Source organism: Chlamydomonas reinhardtii, chromosome 8 (assembly GCF_000002595.2).
Source record: "Chlamydomonas reinhardtii strain CC-503 cw92 mt+ chromosome 8, whole genome shotgun sequence".
Lineage (NCBI taxonomy): Eukaryota > Viridiplantae > Chlorophyta > Chlorophyceae > Chlamydomonadales > Chlamydomonadaceae > Chlamydomonas > Chlamydomonas reinhardtii.
This window is the reverse complement of record NC_057011.1, coordinates 888,005-905,944: the sequence shown is the minus strand read 5'-3', so window position 1 is coordinate 905,944 and position 17,940 is coordinate 888,005. Positions and strand designations below refer to the sequence as shown.

General features: G+C 69.2%; 2 protein-coding genes across 2 annotated transcripts; both read left to right on the top strand.

Annotated features, from left to right (window-relative positions):
* The first annotated feature begins 156 nt into the window (after positions 1 to 156).
* On the top strand, positions 157 to 8,312 carry CHLRE_08g361450v5 (uncharacterized protein). The gene is made up of 9 exons (XM_043064825.1): positions 157 to 512; positions 669 to 843; positions 972 to 1,023; positions 1,448 to 2,277; positions 2,695 to 2,755; positions 3,002 to 3,167; positions 3,433 to 3,856; positions 4,259 to 5,869; positions 6,086 to 8,312. The coding sequence occupies exons 1-9, from the start codon at positions 359 to 361 to the stop codon at positions 7,767 to 7,769; spliced, it is 5,157 nt and encodes a 1,718-aa protein (XP_042921826.1). The 5' UTR covers positions 157 to 358; the 3' UTR covers positions 7,770 to 8,312.
* A 54-nt stretch (positions 8,313 to 8,366) lies between these two features.
* On the top strand, positions 8,367 to 17,939 carry CHLRE_08g361400v5 (uncharacterized protein). Its single transcript, XM_001696038.2, has 8 exons — positions 8,367 to 8,748; positions 8,848 to 9,522; positions 9,784 to 11,128; positions 11,307 to 11,379; positions 11,579 to 11,750; positions 12,047 to 12,157; positions 12,433 to 12,554; positions 12,788 to 17,939. The coding sequence occupies exons 1-8, from the start codon at positions 8,710 to 8,712 to the stop codon at positions 16,314 to 16,316; spliced, it is 6,066 nt and encodes a 2,021-aa protein (XP_001696090.2). The 5' UTR covers positions 8,367 to 8,709; the 3' UTR covers positions 16,317 to 17,939.
* The last annotated feature ends 1 nt before the right edge of the window (position 17,940 follows it).

Genomic DNA, 17,940 nt, shown 5'->3' with positions numbered 1-17,940 from the left:
CTTGTTAGCAACTCAGGCCAGAGTTGACAGTTCACGGTGAAGCGGCAGGGCATCGCTGCATCGGGAAGATGGCGAGAGCAAGAGCTGTTGCCTGGCATGGGTTCCGGGCACAAACCGTGCCAAAGTTCATGACGAGTTCCAAGCCCTCATGTTGTAATTTTACATGAACTGGCATAATTACTGTAAAAGCAGCTCGTAGGGGATTAGACAACGCTCGAAATGAGCAAGCGACTTTCGCGCAACACTCCGTGCCCCGAGTAGTATACATAAAGATGGAACGAGCAATGTTACATACGCATATAGCAGTGCATATGCAAAGGAAGCCATAAGCAAGCCCTGGTAGAGCAAACACCGGAGCATGTCCGAAAGCGGGGGGCTTCCAGGCGTGGAGAGCTTAGCGCTCAAAGTGCGAAAGCTGCTTTGGGTGGTGCTCGACAACATCCCCTCTGACCTGGTTGAATGGAGCCTCGCGCTGGTGCGCTTGCTGCACGCCGTGGACACCTTCCCACGCGGTGAGAATCAACGCATCACCCCTTTCCGCCCTCCCACCCACCTCCACCCCACGACCCTCCCACTTCCCGCCCTCCTCTCCACTCCTCGCCACCCTCCCCAACCATCATCCCTCCCCACCATCCTCCTCCCCCTCTCTTTGCCTAACCCCCGCAAAGGCGGCCTGTACAGCGGGCACTACGCCCAGCAGGCAGCGCTGCGCTACGAGCTATGCTGGCTGCCGCTGGCCGCCCGCGCGGCGGCGGCCCAGGAGGCGAAGCGCGCCCGCGGCGGCCGGCCCTTCCCCGAGCTGGTGCCGCCGCTGGATGTGGCGCACGTGTGGCTGCTGCACAGGTGTGTGTGTGGGTGTGTGTGCCGTGCTTGTGCGACTGTACGTGGCACGGCCTGCGACCGTACCCTCCACCCGGAAAGCCAATAGATTGTGGCTTTCGAATGTTCTCCTACTGCTTCCCTTTTCACAGGATTCTGGATCCAGCGGCGTACGAGCAGGACTGTGTGCGACTGCTGGGCCGGGTGGGTGCCGGCCCGCGCGGAGGCTGGGTGGGGGGAGGGGGCGGGGGGAGTGGAGAGGGGAAGAGGAGGCGTGGAGACTGGGGAGGGGGCGTGAGGACTGGAGAGGGGGCGTGGGGGCTGGGCAGGAGGCGTCGGGACTGGGGAGGGGGCGCAGGAGGCAGTGCGCGTGGTTCTTTGCGAGGCCAGTGGATACGTGAAACGGGATGGGTGTGGAGGCTGTGGGTGTGGAGGCTGTGGGTGTGGAGGCTGTGGGTGGGAGGCGGTGCGTAGGGTGTTTAAACATACGAAACACGACCAGAGGCAACTGTGAGGGGGCCGCACGCCACAGCTTACACACGGTGCCAAAATGTATCACTGCGCTCTGGTTGCACACACTGAATCAAAGAATGCTTGCTGTGCCAAACCACCAACCCCCTGCACGCAGCGCCTTGATCCGGCTCCTGATCAGGCATTCGCCTTCGCCGGCTCCCACGCCTACACGGCGGCGGAGTCGCCGGAGGAGAAGCAGCGCTGGGGCAGCCGCGAGGCCTGGGACGAGTCCTGTTTAGGCAGTCAGGGGCAGCAGCGGCGGCGCCAGGAGGCAGCGGGCGAAGGAGGAAGAGGAGTGGGAGGAGGCGGCGGCGGGGCAGGAGGAGGAGGGAGGCGGAGAGGGCGTGAAGGGGATGGCGGTGGCGGTGGCAGCAGCGGTAGTGAGGACGGGCAGGGCGGCGGGGCACACCCCGCTGGCGACGGCGGCGGCGGGGATGGGGATGGTCACGGCGGCGGCGGCGCAGCCAGGCGCCGCCGTCACGCCGGCGCAGCCAACGGCAACACCGGTGGCAGCTCGGACAGCGGCCCGCCGCAAGCCCAGTTCTGGCCGCCTGCGCCCCCGGGTTCGCGGTTGGACCTCACGGCCCGCTTCCCCTCAGACGCGGCAGTAGCAGCGGCCGACGCGGCGGCTGTAGCAGGGGCCGGCGTCACGCCGGTGATGCAGCTGGGGGGCCCGGGGGCGGCGGCGGAGGAGGGGGAGGAGGGGGAGGGGGCACGGAGCTCGGACTCGCGTCAGGCGGCACAGCAGCAGCGGGGCTGGTCGGTCTCGTCAGCCTCGGGGCCGGGGGCGGGGGCGGGGGCGGGGGCGGGGGCGGGGGGCGTGGACATGCGCGGGGTGTTGGGTTCGTGCCTGGCAGGGCGGCTGGGCGAGCTGTGCCCGCTGCTGCACTCGCTGCTGCGGCCGGCGTACCTGGACCCGGATGTGTTGGTGCAGGCCGTGCAGCGGTGAGGGCGTAGCGGGGTGGGGGTGGGGGTGGGGGTGGGGGGGTGGGTAGCCCGGTGGGGGGGGAGCCGGAGAACGGAGGGCGTAGGCGGGGGCCGTCATAGCCGTTCGTGGAGAACGGAGTGTTTCACGAAGCGGGCGTAGGGAGGGGGGGGGCCGGGTGGCGTGGGGGTTTGGGGGTTGCTATCACCGAGCTAGGGACGGGGTTGGGAGCGCGGCCGTGGCGTGTGCGGGTACGGAGCGGGTTGATGAATGCAGCATGCTACCCCTCCGCCTCTCTACCTCCCTACATTTTCTGCCTCCCTGCCTCTTCACCTCTCCTACACACACATTTCTGCTCCCCCCTTCATACTTGTGATTTGTCACTCCGTTCTCACATGAACGGCTATCCCACCCACCCCACCCCACCCCCACCGCAGCTACGCCCGCTTCCTGATGCTACAGGCCATGCACCCTCACGTGCCCATGGTGCCCACCACGGTGCGTGCCGACCACACGTAAACGTATGTGTATTTGCAATCGTACGGCTGTACGAACGCGCCATGCTGCGCACAGCGCTGCAACGGCGGGCGTCAGCTGGGAAACGGCGTGTAAGCACTTCCCACCTCGCCTCTGCCTCCCTGTCTCTCTTCGCCAACCCCTCTCCTCCCTCCCTCTCCCCCTCCCTCCCTCTCCCTTCCCCTCCCTCCCTGCCTCCCTCTCCCTCTCTCCCTCCCCCCCCCACAGGACATTGCGCTCATGTGGGTGTCGCACATGGCGCTGCCCGCCGCCTACCGCGACTGCTGCGTGCGGCTGGTGGGGCGGCTGGTGGCGCCGGGCCCGGGGGCGTGGCGGCTGGAGGACGAGGGGCACGAGTTCGCCGAGACACGCCGCCTGTACGAACACCATTTTGGTGGGTGGGTGGGTGGGTGGGAGGGAGGGAGGGAGGGAGGGAGGGTCTACCGTAACTCTCCGTAGGGAGTAGGAGCACAGGACAGGGCGTGTACAAATTAGAAGGCAGGAGATCTGGGGGGGGGGGGCGCTCATGTGTGCCTTGCGTCCATGCCTGACACCCGGATCCCACGCTCCACACTCGCCCACGATCCCGCTCACGGCCTCACATCCACCCTTCCCTCCCTCCATCCCACGCCCTCCACCCCTCCCCCCCGCACACACAGGAGAGGTGTACGACCCACCCCTCACACGGCCCGTGCCGCTCGCCACCCCCCACCCCCTCCTCAACTCCCCCCTCGCCCCCTTCCTCGCCGCATTCGACGCCGCCGCGCCGCCGCCAACGGCCGCCGCCGCCGCCGCCGCCACCAACGGCACCAACCAACCAACCGCCTCCGCCCAGCTCGTCCGCGTCATGCCCGCCCATGCACACGCACACGCACATACAAATACGCAAGGCCGCCAGCCCTACAGCCCCTATCAATTTGCATTCACGGCGGCGCCGCTGGCGCCGGCGGTGCCGGACGGCTACCGCTGCGGCGCGCACGCGTTGTACCTGGCCTACCTCATGCGGCGGGGCGGCGGCCGCAGCGCTCGCGGGCTGCTGGGGATGGTGCTGGGGCAGAGCCATCGCCGCCGCGCCGCCGTCAGGTGGGGCACCTGGGTGGAGGTGGGAGGAGGTGGTGGTGGGGCACGGAGGCGGTGGGGCTGGGAGGAGGTGTTGGGGCTTGGCGGAGGTGGTGGGGCACGGAGGTGGGAGGAGGTGGTGGGGCTTGGGGGAGGTGGTGAGGCTTGGAGGTGGTGGGCGCTCGCAGGTGGTGGTGCTGCTGTTGAAGGTTTTGGCTGGAGGTTGATGCAGAATGGTGCTGAGGGGCCGGTCACCTAGATTGTCACACAAATCAGCACACGCACACGCCCTATCCCACACGCCCTTCATTTACGGGTCAGCTGACGACTCAATGCCACGTTTGGCCCTGCCGTGCTCGTCGAGCTTGGGTCCCTTTCACTTTCTAAACATGAAAACTCGCCTTCCTCACCTTCTCACTCCCTCAGATATGTGGCCAATAAGACCTCGCGGTTCCGTGACTTCCTGCACCTCCCCCACTCCGACTGCCACACCTACTGGCGCAAGCTGAGGCTGCGGCACGTCGACCCAGCCTCCGTCTACTCCGCCTCCGGCGCCTCCGGCTCCTCGCCCGCCTCCGCCTCGATCGACGGCGACGGCGCCGCCGCTGGCGTGGAGGCCGAAGGCGCCGGGACGCCGCATCGCCTGTCGGCGGCGGCGGCTCAGGCGCGGGAGGTGGAGGAGCTGCTCGGCACTGGCGGCGCTGGCGGCGGCAATAGCGATGATGATGATGAGGAGGACGGCGGCCGCGGCCGGACCAGTATCGCCGCTCAGCAGAAGGAGATGCTGCGGCAGGCAATCGCGGCAGCGACGGCGGCGGCGGCGGCCGCCGCCACGGCGGCGGTAGCGGCGGCGACGAGGGCCGAGGCGGCGGTGACGCCGTCGGCGGCAGCCGCGGGCGCTGGTGCTGGCGGCGGCGGTGTCGGCGGCGGTGGCGGGGGAGGGGTGTTGGGTGACTCGGGTCCGCTGGGGCCGCCACGCAGCCGGCGGCTGTCTTGGGCCGAGCCGCCGGGTCGCGAGGCCGTGACGCCCATCCGTACTGGCGGCGGCGGCGGCGGCGGCGGCGGCGGCGGCGCCAGCCCTGGCGGTGGCGACGGCGGCGGCGGCGGCGTCAGCATGACACTGGATGATGCCGTCGGCGGCTCGCCTCAGGCGCTGTCGGCGCGGCGGCAGACGGCGGCGTCGGCGGTCAGTGGCGGCGCGGCGGCGCCTGCGACGACGCCGATGAGTGTGATGGCGGCGGCTGGCGGCGGCGGCGGCGGCGGCGGCGGCGGTGGTGGCGGCAAGCGGCCGTGGAAGCCACCGAAGCGCATCACGCTGATCGTGCCGCTGCCGCCGCGGCCCCTTACCACCCAGACGTACCACGCCTCGCACCACCATTACGAGACCGGGCACAGGTCGGTCGCGGCGGCGGCGGCGGCGGCGGCGGCGGGTGCAGCGGCAGTGGGCGGCGGGCTCAGTGAGACAGAGGGCCGCGGCGGCGGTGGCGGCGGCGGCGGCGGCTACAGTGGGGCTGACTCGGAGTCGTCCATACCGCTGTCCAATCTAACGGTGTCTTCCATAATAGACACGCATCTCGAGATTGACGGCGCTTCTTCCGCCAATACCCCCGTCGCCGCCGCCGCTGGAATCAAAACGCCCCAGAGCGCCTCCGTGCCGGCCACGCCCGAAGCCACCGCCGGCGCCGCCGCCGCCGCTGGCGACGCCGACGCGGTGGCAGCGGCCGCCGCCGCCGCGCGCGATCCGTTCGCTGGATCCAACATGTGGAGGTCAGCCGTACCGCACTCGCATAGCATTATCCGTGGCGGCGGCGGCGGTGGCGCCGCCGCCGCACTCGGCGGCTCAACATCCATGAACAGGATGGACAGCCCAGCGGCACCGCTGGCGATGGCAGTGTCAATGACACGGGTGGACAACCCGGCGGCGGCGCTGGCGGCGGCTGGCGGCGGCGGCGGGGGAGGCGGCGGCGGCGGCGGCGGCGGCGTGGAGCGGCGGCCGAGCATGGAGCGACAGCTCGGCGAGGACGGCAATGAGCGGTGGTGGGTCGCGTGTGCAAGGACTTACATGGCAGCTCGTGTAGGGGAGCGCTCTGCGTTGCAGCTTTCGGCGTTGCTGCGGTGGACGAGGGTGCAGAAGGATCAGCCGACACTAGCGAACACGCGCTCGCTTGCTTGCTCCCATTCCCGTCCTTTGCCGCCTCCCTTCCTACCCAGCCGCCACTTCCACCTCTTAAACATGTTCGCACACCCACACAGGGCGTACGCCAACCCGCACTTTGACGAGCGCACCTCCGCCGCCGTGCCGCTTTCGCCCACCATCGCCACGCCGCCGCCGCCGGCCCTGGCCGCCTTGCTGGCGGCGATGGAAGCCGGCAGCAACACCGCATCGCCGCCGACGCCCCGCATCCCAGACCTGAACGACCTGCCGCCAGGCGTGGCGCCGCCAACGGACTCGCCCGCCACCGACACGGCGGCGACGCCGCCGTCAGCAGCGGCGGCGGCGGCGGCGGCGGCGGCGCTGCCTGGCGACACCGAGCACAGCCCCGCCAGCGACCGGCCTTCCCCCGCCGCCTCCGCCGCCGCCTCCGCCGGCACCGGCGCCGCGGGCGCCGCCTCCGGCGCCACAACGCCTAGTTCCTCTCGCTGGGGCACGCCGCTCAACCTCAGTGAGCGACTCATCCTCGGCGGCGCCGCCGGCGCCGCCGCCACCGCCGCCGGAGATGCCGGCGGCGAGCTGTCGCAGAGCGGCCGCCAGCGGCTGGTCCTGGGACCCAATGGCGTTGGGGTGCTGCTTCGGGACGAGGCGGCGGCGGCATCGCCGACGCCGGGGGCGGGCACGCCCGGCCGCGTGTCAGCAGCCAACAGCGCCTACTTCTCCTTTCCCGCCAGCCGGTTCAACAGCGTCGGCGAGGACGGCAACGCCGATGTCGCCGCCGCCATCATCGCCGCCGCCACCATGCCATCCGACGACGAGGCGAGCAGCAGCGGCGGCGGCGGCGGCGGCGGCGGCGGCGGAGGGGAGGACTCAAATTACGCCACCCCGAGGTCTGTTTCGGCGGCGACGATAGTGATGCTGACGCCGCCGCCAGCGGCGGCGCCGCCGCCGCTAGCAGCGTCGGCGGTGGCAATGTCGCCGCCGCCGCACGCGCATCACCATTTGGGCAGCGCGGTGCCGTCGACGCCGTCGCGGCTTGCGCGTGTGTCGTCGGCGTCAGGGGCGCCGCCGGCGGCGCCGGCTGCAGCAACAGCAGCGCCGGCAGTGTCCACGCCGCCACCCGCGTCCCACAGCCCGCCAGTGGCGGCAGCGGCGGCGCCGGCAGGCGCCGCGCCGCCGGCGGCAAGCGGCGGCAGCGCCGCCGGGCGGCCGCCGGGCCTGCCGCGTCCCGGCAGCGCCGCCGGCGCAAGCCGCGCCGCTGTGGCGGCGGCTGCCGCCGGCAGTATCATGCGCAACCTGCCCAGCCCTAGTGGCGGATCCTCATCCGCCGCCGCCGGCGGCGCCGTCGCCACCAGCGGGGGCGGCGGCTCCGCCGCCGCCAACCGGGGGAGCAGCAGCGACCAGTTGCGGCGGCCCAGCGGCGGCTACAGCCGTGCTGACGCGGCTTATTTTGGCGGCGGCGGCATGGAGCGGGTGACGAGCCTAGTCAGCCGGGGTGACGAGTCGCCCGCCTTTGGCAGGAGCCTGCGGGAGCGCTACGGCGGCGGCGGCGGCTCGGCGATGGGGCCCATGCTTCTTACAGGCGGGGGCTCGAGGAGGCCGTCCAGCGGCGCGGCTTCGGGGCCGGTTTCGGGGTCGGCGTCGAGGCCGGCTTCGGGGCCTGTGTCGGGGCCTGTGTCGGGGCAGTATGGGCGGGGCGGGGCGGCGGGTGGTGCTGCCAGCCCCTCGGTGCTCACGACCGGGTCCTTTAGGTCGGCGGGGTCACAGAGCGGGGCTGAGGAATGATGGGAGTTATCGAGTTAAGTGACAGAATCTTGGATAAATGGCTGGTGCTGTAGGGTAATGACGGGACAGCGCGGCGGACTCATTGACGTGGACAGGCGCGGGTGCTGTGCAGAGTCCTGTGTGCGGAACTTACTCGGTACGGTAAGGCTGCGCTGGGCAGGGTTTATGAAGGTGATACGTCAACCCAGAGTAAGGTACGGACGTACGGTAACGGCCCAATTGCCCTGCCCTGGGCTCATGGCTCGCGGCTCTGTTACTGCCGTTATGGACGACCGTGAAGGCGGAGCAATGCAGCTCCACTGTCAAACGCACTGTTGAGCGCCGGGTTCCACATCTCGCCCTATTCCCACATGGTTGCTCTGTTCCAAGAGTTCGGTACTCTCGCTTGCGCAAGTGAATCCAGGCGCTGCCGTGTAGTGCAGGCGCATGCGCGGCGGACTGGCAGACCAAATAGCGCTGCACAGGGGCAGAGCGCTCACAGGCCCCTCCCCACAGGTGGCCGGCCTGGGCGAAACCGTTGTGCCTGGTCTCCCCGAACCCCGACCCCCGCCCTTCTTTCGCATGCAATTTGCTTATTCTTTCGTTCCAAGCTCATGTAAGCATCGCGACAGCAAGGGGGCCGAACGGAAATGACCCGGAACACTTTCGCGCGCAATCGCGCACCCGCCCAGTTCAGCGCGCCGGTTACTACTCACAGCGTGCACCGGTTATCATCTTGTCAGAAACATACTTCCAGTACATAATTGTCAACTCCTGAGACAGTAGCCGCTGACAAATATGGACAGAGCAGTGTGAGCTGGGCGGAAGGTAGCACGGCCCTGGGGTAGGGCCAGGACAAAAGACCGATACAATAGCCTCTGCTTGCATCGGGAAAATTACTGTTCGGGAGGGCTTGCTGGAAGGACGCAGTCCCCGCCTTGTCGCGCCTTCTTCTGCAACCATGAGGCCGGAGAGCCGGGAGCAGCCAAAAGGGCAAAGGGTAAGCAATTCTAAGTTGATTGTCAGCTGGGTACGCTATCCTGGCACTCGTTTCCGGCGCTGTCAGCCTTCCCGCCTTTTGCCGCGTTCTGCCCCACAGCGCCAAGCGACAGCCCACAAGCCTGCCGAAGCCGACCTGGGAAGTCCCTTGTTTTTAAGAAACGAGGTCGGCAATTCGCCGTTGCCGCCGATGGGCTCGCCTCTGCAATATGGGGTCCAGTCGCCATGTAAGTATCCCCTCTTCCTGGAGTCGTCCACACCGCGAGCTACGCCGCGCTCTGCCGCCCCACGCGACAACAACTCCAAGCCCAGCGACTTGGAGTCCTCGCAGCGCATGCCCTTCCGCTCGCCGTTCAGCCCGATGCGGAATCATGCGCCCATGGCGCTTGGCGCCACGCAGACGCCCACGCCGCGCCGCGGCGGCGTCATAAGCGTACTCACGCTGCTCGGCGGAGGCCGCCACACCGTTGCCGGTGCCGACATCAAGCCCGCTGACGGGGCCAGCCACGGCGCCGGGGGCGCCTGCGCCGCCGCGCCCAGCGCCGCGGGCACCGGCAGCACCACCGGCGCGGCAAGCGACGGCTTCGCCGCCGCCTCCGGCCTGGGCGGCGGTGCCGGCTGTGGGCCGGGCGCGGGCTGTCAGCCTGGCACGGAGGGTCCGGCGCTGCCGCCCCGGTCCGAGACGCCCACGGCGGCTGGCATGGCCCAGTGCACCGCCGGCTTCTTTTCGCCCAATGCTGACATGGACGCCTTTTTCCGCCTCGGATCACCCATGGTGGGTTTTGCTTTCTCTGGTTGTTCTGGTATGCCTCACGGGCAGTTCAAGAAATGCTTTTGGCTTAAGCTGCGGCGCTGTGGAGGCCGGGCCTCTTTGGTCTTTTGTTGTCTCGCAGCCTCGTGCCGGCTCAGGTGCCGGCTCACGCCTGGGTGCCCACCCTCATGCCTTGACACCCTGCACACGAGCACGAGCATGAAACACATAAGCGTGCCGTAAACTGATACATTACACACATGTGCACATGCCTATGCGCTGCAGTTCGCCACTCCCGCGCGCTTCACCTCGACCGACCTCGGCTCGCTGGCGCCCTTCCCGCTCGCCGGCTCCACGCCCACCGCCGCCATGCTGCTCTCGCCGCTGCCCGGCCTCGCCGGTCTCGGCACCCTCAAGTCCGAGGTCGGAGCTGACCTCGCAGAGCCCACGGGTGCCAGCGGCGCCGGCCGCCGACGCGGCAGGTATCTGGATTTCTCCGGGGGTGCGGGCGCTGCAGGAGGCGAGGGCGGTGAGGTCAGCGGCGCCAACGCCGCGGCGGGCCAGCACCAGCAGCACCAGCAACAACAACAGCAACAGCAAGACCAACAGCAGATGCAGCTGCCGGCGCGTGGTTTGCCGCCGCCCCTGCCGCCGCTCCCGCCACTGCCGCACTTCCCCTCGGGTAGCGTCAACGGAGGCGTGCCGCCGCCGCCCGGCGCGCCGGTGCTGCCGCCCCAAGGCTGGGGCCTCCCGCCACCGCCGGCGCTGGCCATGCTACAGCCGCCGGCGCCGCAGCAGCAGGCCGGGCAGCCGATGCAGGTGGACGGCGCAGAGGTTCGCTACAGCTCCCAGCTGCCGGGCATGAGCTCGCTACTGCCGTTCAGCAGCTCCACCGGCGGCGGCAGTGCCGGCATGGGCGGAGTCGGCGTTCGCGGCGGGCTGCTTAGCACCGGCAGTGGCAGCGGCAGCCTTGATGGTAGCGGCGGACTGGGCGCTGGCGGCGGCAGCGGCAATGGCGGTGACATGTTTGGCAGCCGTGACAGCAGCCCTGACATGGAATCTGGAGCCGGCGGCGCTGTCGGGCGCGGTTCGGCGGCGCGGCAGGTGCTGCTGCCGCCGCCGGCACCGCTCGACGTCCCGCCGCCGTCCGGCGTGCCTTCGCCCGTTGAGTACTGGGACACCGTCGGCGTGGACGTCAGGCACCCGGCGTCAGGCGGCGACGCCGTTGCAGACGCGGTCGCGAATGCCCTCGCCGCTGCCACGGCAGCCGCGTCAGCAGTCGCGGTGCAACACCAGCACCAGTCACAAAGGCCAAGCAGTAGCCACCAGGACGCCTCGTTGCCACCTGCAGCCCGGCAGCGCAACGGCGGCGGCAGTACCACCACCTCCGCCAGCGCGCCGCCTCCGCAGCCGCCACCGCAGCAGCAGCCTCGGCAGCAGCCGCGGTCGGCGGCTGCAGCCTCCACAGCCGTGGCGGCCTCGCCGGCGACGCTGCAGCGGCCGCAGCGCAACCGCATTGCAAACACCATGCTTTACGGCACGACGGCGGTGGTTGGCGGCGGCAGCGGCGGCGGTGGTGCCGGTGGGCGATCCACGCCATCGCTCATGGATATCTCCGTGTTGGATTCGGGTACGTGCTGCGTTGCCTGGCTTTCCTTCGCTTTGCGTCCATCAGCACTTTGTGCCGGTGTCTTGTATTGTGCTGACTACATGGCGTCTTACTTTTGGGGCCTCCTCAAGAATGTCTTGACCCCACACCCATGCTGCGTGTCAACGTTGTGTTGCTGTGCATTGGCACGTGCTTGCAGACGCGCCCTCCTCCATGGACGCCAAGCGCTCCAGTGCCTCGGGCGGCAACCGCGCCCGGCGGCCGTCCGACAGGTACGAGGGACTTAGCTTTTCTAGCCCGGAGAGCAACACGACGGGGCAATGCGGTAGAGCGGCACTGGATGGTTTGGTAAACCTGCCGCGAACTGGATGTCTTGCCCCGGACCCCAACTCCTCAACCTCCTCCTCCCAATCCGCTACGCGTACGCTTACGCTTTCCTTACGCGCTCAACTCACACGCGCACACACGCAGCGGCGCCAAGTCGTGTCGCTGCAAGAAGAGCCAGTGCCTGAAGCTCTACTGCGACTGCTTCGCTGCGGGCCAGTTCTGCGGCGCCTGCTCCTGCGCCTCCTGCCAGAACCGCCCCGAGTACGCGGACCGGGTGCAGCAGCGCCGCGAGGACATCGCCGCGCGCGACCCGCAGGTGTGGGTGTGTGTGTGTGTGTGTGTGTGTGTGTGTGTGTGTGTGTGTGTGTGTGTGTGTGTGTGTGTGTGTGTACCTGGGAAGCATAAGCAGGCAGGGAGGCGTGCGCGCCGCTCTCCTGTGTTGACAAGAGACCTGGGGACTCGAGGTGATGGTGGAGGATGGGGCGTTGAGGCGCGCGTGCTGCGTGGCGTGGTACGCACATGCGCCATGGTCAAACGGCAAGTGCTGAAGAGCCCCGCGCGTGCGCCGCCCAACGCGCCCGCTCCTCCCCCATGCCATTCGCGCTCGTTCAGGCCTTCACTCGCAAAATCATGGACGCGCCCGGTGGCGGCGGCGGCAAGCACAAGCGCGGCTGCAACTGCAAGCGCAGCCACTGCCTCAAGAAGTACTGCGAGTGCTTCCAGGTGGGCACAGTGGAGTGGGCGGCATGTGCGGCCTTGTGTGTGTGTGTGTGTGTGTGTGTGTGTGTGTGTGTGTGTGTGTGTGTGTGTGTGTGTGTGTGTGCACGGTTGTGGTTTGCATGGTCCGTATCCCGCAGTCCGCATTGCCAGCATCACCCGCCAAGCCGCTTACTGCCGCCAAGCCGCTTACCATACACAACCCCGTGTCAGTATCGGCCACCCACCTGCTCACTCTCATCGGCCCATCGGCCACCCGGTGCTCCTCCCCACCCACGCAGGGCGGCGTCAAGTGCGGCATGCAGTGCAAGTGCCTCGAGTGCGAGAACATGGATGACGACGCGCTGGGAGGAGGAGGAGGAGGCGGCGGAGCCGGCGGCGCAGGCGCGGCGGCGATGGCTGGGTGAGGCAGAAGCAGTGCCGCGGTTGCCCTTGCCCTGACCGTGTCGCAGTTGATGGATGCACCACACTCGTACGCGCTTGAGGTGGTTGTGGGGTTGTAATATTAGCTACCATCACCGATGCATGTACGCTTTAACATGCCATTGTCCTGCCATTTCCCCCCGGCATTTCCCCCGCACTTTGGTCCTCACCAATCACCATGTTGCCCACCTGCATTGCGCCACCCGCAAACAGGGCCGCCAAGCGCACTGGCAACGCTCGCCAGGCCGCGGCCGCCGCCGCCATGTCGTCCGGCAGCTGGGGCCGCGGTGGCCACGCCGCGTCCGTCTCCGCCACCGCCAGCGACGACGACGAGCGCTCGCCGCCGCCTCCGCCCGACCTGCCGCTGCCGCTGCCGCTGCCGGCCGCCGCCGCCATGATGGCGGCCGCTGGCGGCGGCGGCGGCCTGCCGCCGCCGCCGGGCCTAACGTCCATGGCCTCGGGCGGCGTCGTCGGCGGCGGAGGCCTCAGCGGCTATACCGACGCGGGCCCAGAGGCAGGCCTGCCGCTGCCGCAGCCGGCGGCGGTTGAGGCGATGGTGGCGGCGGCCGCCGCCGCCGGCGCGGCCAGCGCCGTCAAGCCGCCGCGTGGCGGCGCGCCAGTCGGCGGTGGCGGCAGCAGCAAGGCTGGCGGCGGGGCGCGCAAGCCGCCGCTGCCAAACTCGCGCGGCGGGCGTAGCCGTGCCAAGGCCAAGCCATGGGAGATGGACACGGATGACGAGGAAGATGCGGCGGCGGGAATGGCGGCGGCGGAGGCGAGTGACAGGGGTGAAAGTGGCCCTGAGGAGGGAGAGGACCGGCTTCCGCTTCCGCTGCCCGCCTCCGCGGGAGGGGCAGCGGGGCCGGCCGGCCTGCTGCCCATGCCTATGCCCGCGCCTAGGCACGCGCAGATGCAGATGCCGCTAGGGGCGCTGCCGTTGCCGGCGCAGCAACACCAGCAGCCGCAGCAACACGCGGCTGCGGCTGCGCCGCCACTGCCTGACAGCATCCTGTTCCCGCAGCGGCAGGCGCAGGCGCAGCGCCACGACACCTATCAACAACAACAACAACAGCAGCACCAACAACAGCAGCACCAACAACAGCAGCACAACCAACAATACCAACAACAACATTACCACCACCAAGAGCAACACGCGGCCGACGGACAGACCGCACGCTTTGGCGACTTGCCCGGTGTTAAACAGGAGCAAGAGGCCGCTGGGCTTGGCGCCACTGCTGCCGGCCACTTCTCGGCACCGGCCCAGCACCACCAGCACCACCAACAGCACCAACAGCACCAGGCGCCGCCACAGCTAGAGGAGGCGATGCAGCTTCCACGCATCCACACCTCCTTCCAGCCGCAATCACTGTCGCAGCACGCAAACCCGCAGCAGCACCACCACCACCAACAGCACCAACCGCACTCGGCTGAGCCGCCTGTGCCGTCCCAACACCAACCGCAACAACAACAAGAGCAGCATCAGCACCCAGGGCCGCAGCAGCGCGAATTCACCCAGTCTGGATTCCAGCAGCAACAGCCGCAGCAACAGCCGCAACAACAGCCGCGGCAGCCGCCCACGGCGACGGCTGCGGCGGCGGCGGCGGCCCTGGCCGCTGACCTATCTGCCTGCACCACCCCTCTGTCTGCGGCACTGGCGGCGGCAGGTTTCAACTTCGACGCCGGCACGCCCAACGCCGCGGCGGCGTTGGCCGCATTCGACCTCGGAGACCTGCCAGCGGCGCTGCTCATGGCCACGCCGCCCACCGTCGGCGCCGGCAACGCGGCGGCAGTTGCTGGCGGCGGCGGCGGCGGCGGCGTGGAGCGGGAGGCGGCGGGCGCCGACGTCAAGCCGGGCCGGGACCAACGCACCGCTGACCACACTGCCGCTGATGCGAATGCGGATGCCCACACCGTAGTGCGCTGCCAGCCTGCAGGTAGCGAGCCCGCAGCCGCCGGTCGCGGCGCCGGCGGCGCTGCGGCGGCAGCTTGCGCTCGCAGCAGCCTGCTGCCCATGTCGCCGATGGCGCCCGCCACCATGCTGGCACGACACGCCATCCTGGCCGCCGACAGCGACGACGAGGATGCTGGCGGCGACGGTGGCGGCGGTGGTCGCGGTGGCGGCGCCAAGGTCCAGGGGGCGGCCGCGGCCATGGCCGCCGCCGCCGCCGCCAGCGCGCTGGCGGCTGGCGTTGTGTTGCCGCGGCAGGATCAGTCTCAGGCGGCCGCCGCCGCCGCCGCAGAGGCCGGCGGCGGCGTGGCGCCGATGGCGATCACGCCGCGGCGGCGCGGCCATGGCGCCAGCGCGTCGCTGGATCTGGATTTCGACGTTGACCTGGGCCTGGCCATGGCCGAGGAGGAGATGGCCGCAGCGCATCCCGGCGACGACTTTCAGGCGCTGCTGGGTGGCGGCGGCGGCCGAAATGGCGGCGGCGGCTGTGGCGGCGCCGACGCCACGCTGGTGTGCGCCGAGCTGCTCGAGATCCACGGGTCATTGGATCACATGCCGCCCGTGCCCATGCCGGACAGCATCCTCGGCGGCGGCGGCGCGCTGCGCGTGCGCACTGGCGCCGCCGCTGACTGCTCCACGCCGCGCCGCCTGTCGCGCTTCGCGCCGCCAGGCTCCGCCACGGCCGCGGCGGCCGCGGCGGCGGCAGCGGACTCGCACTTCCATGGCGGGCTGACTGCGTCGCGCCGTGCCGCGGCGGCGGCAGCCGCCGCCGCCGTTGCCACAGCCGGCGGCAGCGTGCACACGCTGGCGGCGCCGGTGCGCACCTGCTCGGCATCGGCGGCGATGGCCGGTGTGGGCGCCGATGCGCGCGCGCACGGCGCCTCTCGCATCACCGGCGCCAAGCGCAAGGCGGGCGCCGCCACCGGCAGCGATGATGACTCGGATGGCGACACTGAGTACCGGCCCGATGTGCCCTCGCCGCAGCACCGCTCCGGCAACCCCGCGAGACAGCCCTCCGCCCGCCAGGCAGCGCGCGCCGCCGCCGCCAGCGGCGCAGGCGCCGCCAAAGCCGGCGCCAAGGCGGGTGCGAAGGGCGGCGCGGCGGCAGCCGGCGGCGGAGGCGGTACTAAGAGCAACGGGCCTGACAAGGAGGCGATGAAGGCGATTGCGCTGCAATACATGACCCAGCGCCTAGGAGGCGGCGGGCCGCCGTGCGCGCCGCCTGGCGTGCCGGCGCCGACGCCTGGGCCCGCGCCGGCGCCGGGTCAGCTGCCGCTGCCGGCAGGGCTTCTGCCAGTGCCGGCGCCAGTACCGCTCAGCTCGGTACCGGGCGCAGGCGCCGCTGGTATCCCGCCTCGGCCGTTGGCTGCGGCGGCGCAGCCGCCAGCGGGACCGCCGCCTCCGCCGCCGCGCGCGCCCTCTCCGGCCGCTGTGCCCGCACCTGACCCGCCGTCACACCAGCAGCACGCAGCTGCCGAGGCGGGGCGGCGGCGGCCCACCAGCCCCGACCTGTGCAGCCCGCCCGCCACCCTGACCGCGCCCGGCGCAGGCCTGGGCCTGGGCCTGTCGCAGCCGCCGCCGCACCAACAGCAGCAGACGCAGACAGCAGCCAGCACCGCTCCCGCTCCTGCTGCCGCCGCAGCTGCTGCTGGCAGCAGTGCTGGTGGCGGCGCTGCAGCTTGCGGCGGCGGCGGCGGCGGCAAGGGCCTGACGTGTCTGACGTCGCTGACGCGGCTGACGCCCATGACCAAGCTGGGCAGCGGCAGCACCCTGTTCTTCTCGCCAGGGGGCCGGTAGCTAGCGTGCTGCCGTCGCCGTTGTTTGTACAGAGAAACGGAGCGGACTGCTGTGTTTTGGCACTTGCAAAATTTAATCTGAGCACTTGAGGCAACGCGAGCACGGGAGTGCTTGTATGTACTTGTGTGTGTCTTGCGCTTGCGATGAGATGGGTTTTGGCGAGTCGCTTCCAGCGTGAGTCCGGCAGCCGCTGACTGAAGAGCTGAGGTGAGGTGCTGGCGCGCCTAGGGGTCCAAAGTTGAGTTGTTCAGTTTGTGCGTGTGGAGACTGTTGTGCGCGGACGACGGTGATCGGCACCGTGGGTGGCCTGGCGTATGGTGCCGCACCCACATGTGCAACGTGTGGTTTAGAGTGTGCGAATGTGCGCACGTGCGTGGGCAGGAGGTGGCTGTATGTGCAGAATCATGTGGTGCGCGCGAGCGGTTATGTCGTTGTGCGGTTCGCGGAAACGCGGGCAAATGCGACTGGAGCTTCTTTCACATGGGTATCGTATTCGAGGCAAAGAGCCGAAGAGGTTACACACAACATCTGCAGGAGGGAGAGGAGACATAAATAATATGCGTGGTGCGGACAGCTCCACAGCAGGCACACACATGCATGCAGGGGGGCGGCTGGCTGGCCTGCGGAACCGATGACACGACGCTGCGTGTGCGGCGCGGTGTGTGGCGTTTTTTGTCGCAGCAGAATCTTGACTGCGGCTCCGGACGGACATGACGGCCGCTGGGTGCGGGCACGCCGGCCCACTTCGGGTTGTTAGGGCTCGGCTGGCCCAGGCTAAGATATGTTGCATGGGTGACTGACACGGCCAGCTGCCATCACCCGTTGGGTGGTGGGTGCGTGGCGGAGGCTGCCAGCCCGCAAGTGACCGACGGCACGGGAGTGAGGAGGCGCAAAAGGATGATGCGGCTCCACTGCATTGTGACAGTGAAGTGCACGACTGCATATGATACTGTGGGCCTGACTTGCTTGCAGACACGTAGCTGCTGGCAGGCACGTCGAGGGCCCTGCTGCCCAGGGTTCTGCCGTGGGGTGCGTGGCGCCTGTGGGTGAACCCCGAGCGAGCGCGTGTGGTGGGCGAAACGGGTGGTGGCGGGGAGGAGGCGTGACCAGCGTAGACTGGTGGAGGCGTGACCCGGCCAGTGACTCGACTCGACCTTGAATGAAATTTGGGCGTGTGGGGGAGTGGTGGCGCGGTGTTGGGGATGGATTACAAGGAACTTGTGAAGGGGATCATGGAGGATGCAGAGAGCGGGTGAGTTATGCGGACGTGGCACCGGGCAGCGAGTGGCGACGTAAGCGGCGCAGACCGGAGTGTACCATAGTTGTTTGTCTCGCGTGTGTGCCTCTGTGCTGTACGACGTCTCGGCGTGGCGTTAACGGTGGCAAGCAAGAGGTGTGACTGGCCAACAGCCACATTGCAAGGTGCTGAGGGAAGGAAGCGGCCCCGGGACACGGGAGCAGGCAGGCATGGCCTTACGAGAGGGAGGTGTGGCTGTGACGGCCGTGGAAACGCGTGTGACGGTAACGGTGCAAGTAAGGGCGAAGGGGACGACGACCGAAACAAGACGAGTGCCACACATGCATGAATAACAACTGTGAAGTAACTTGTAAATATGAATTCTGA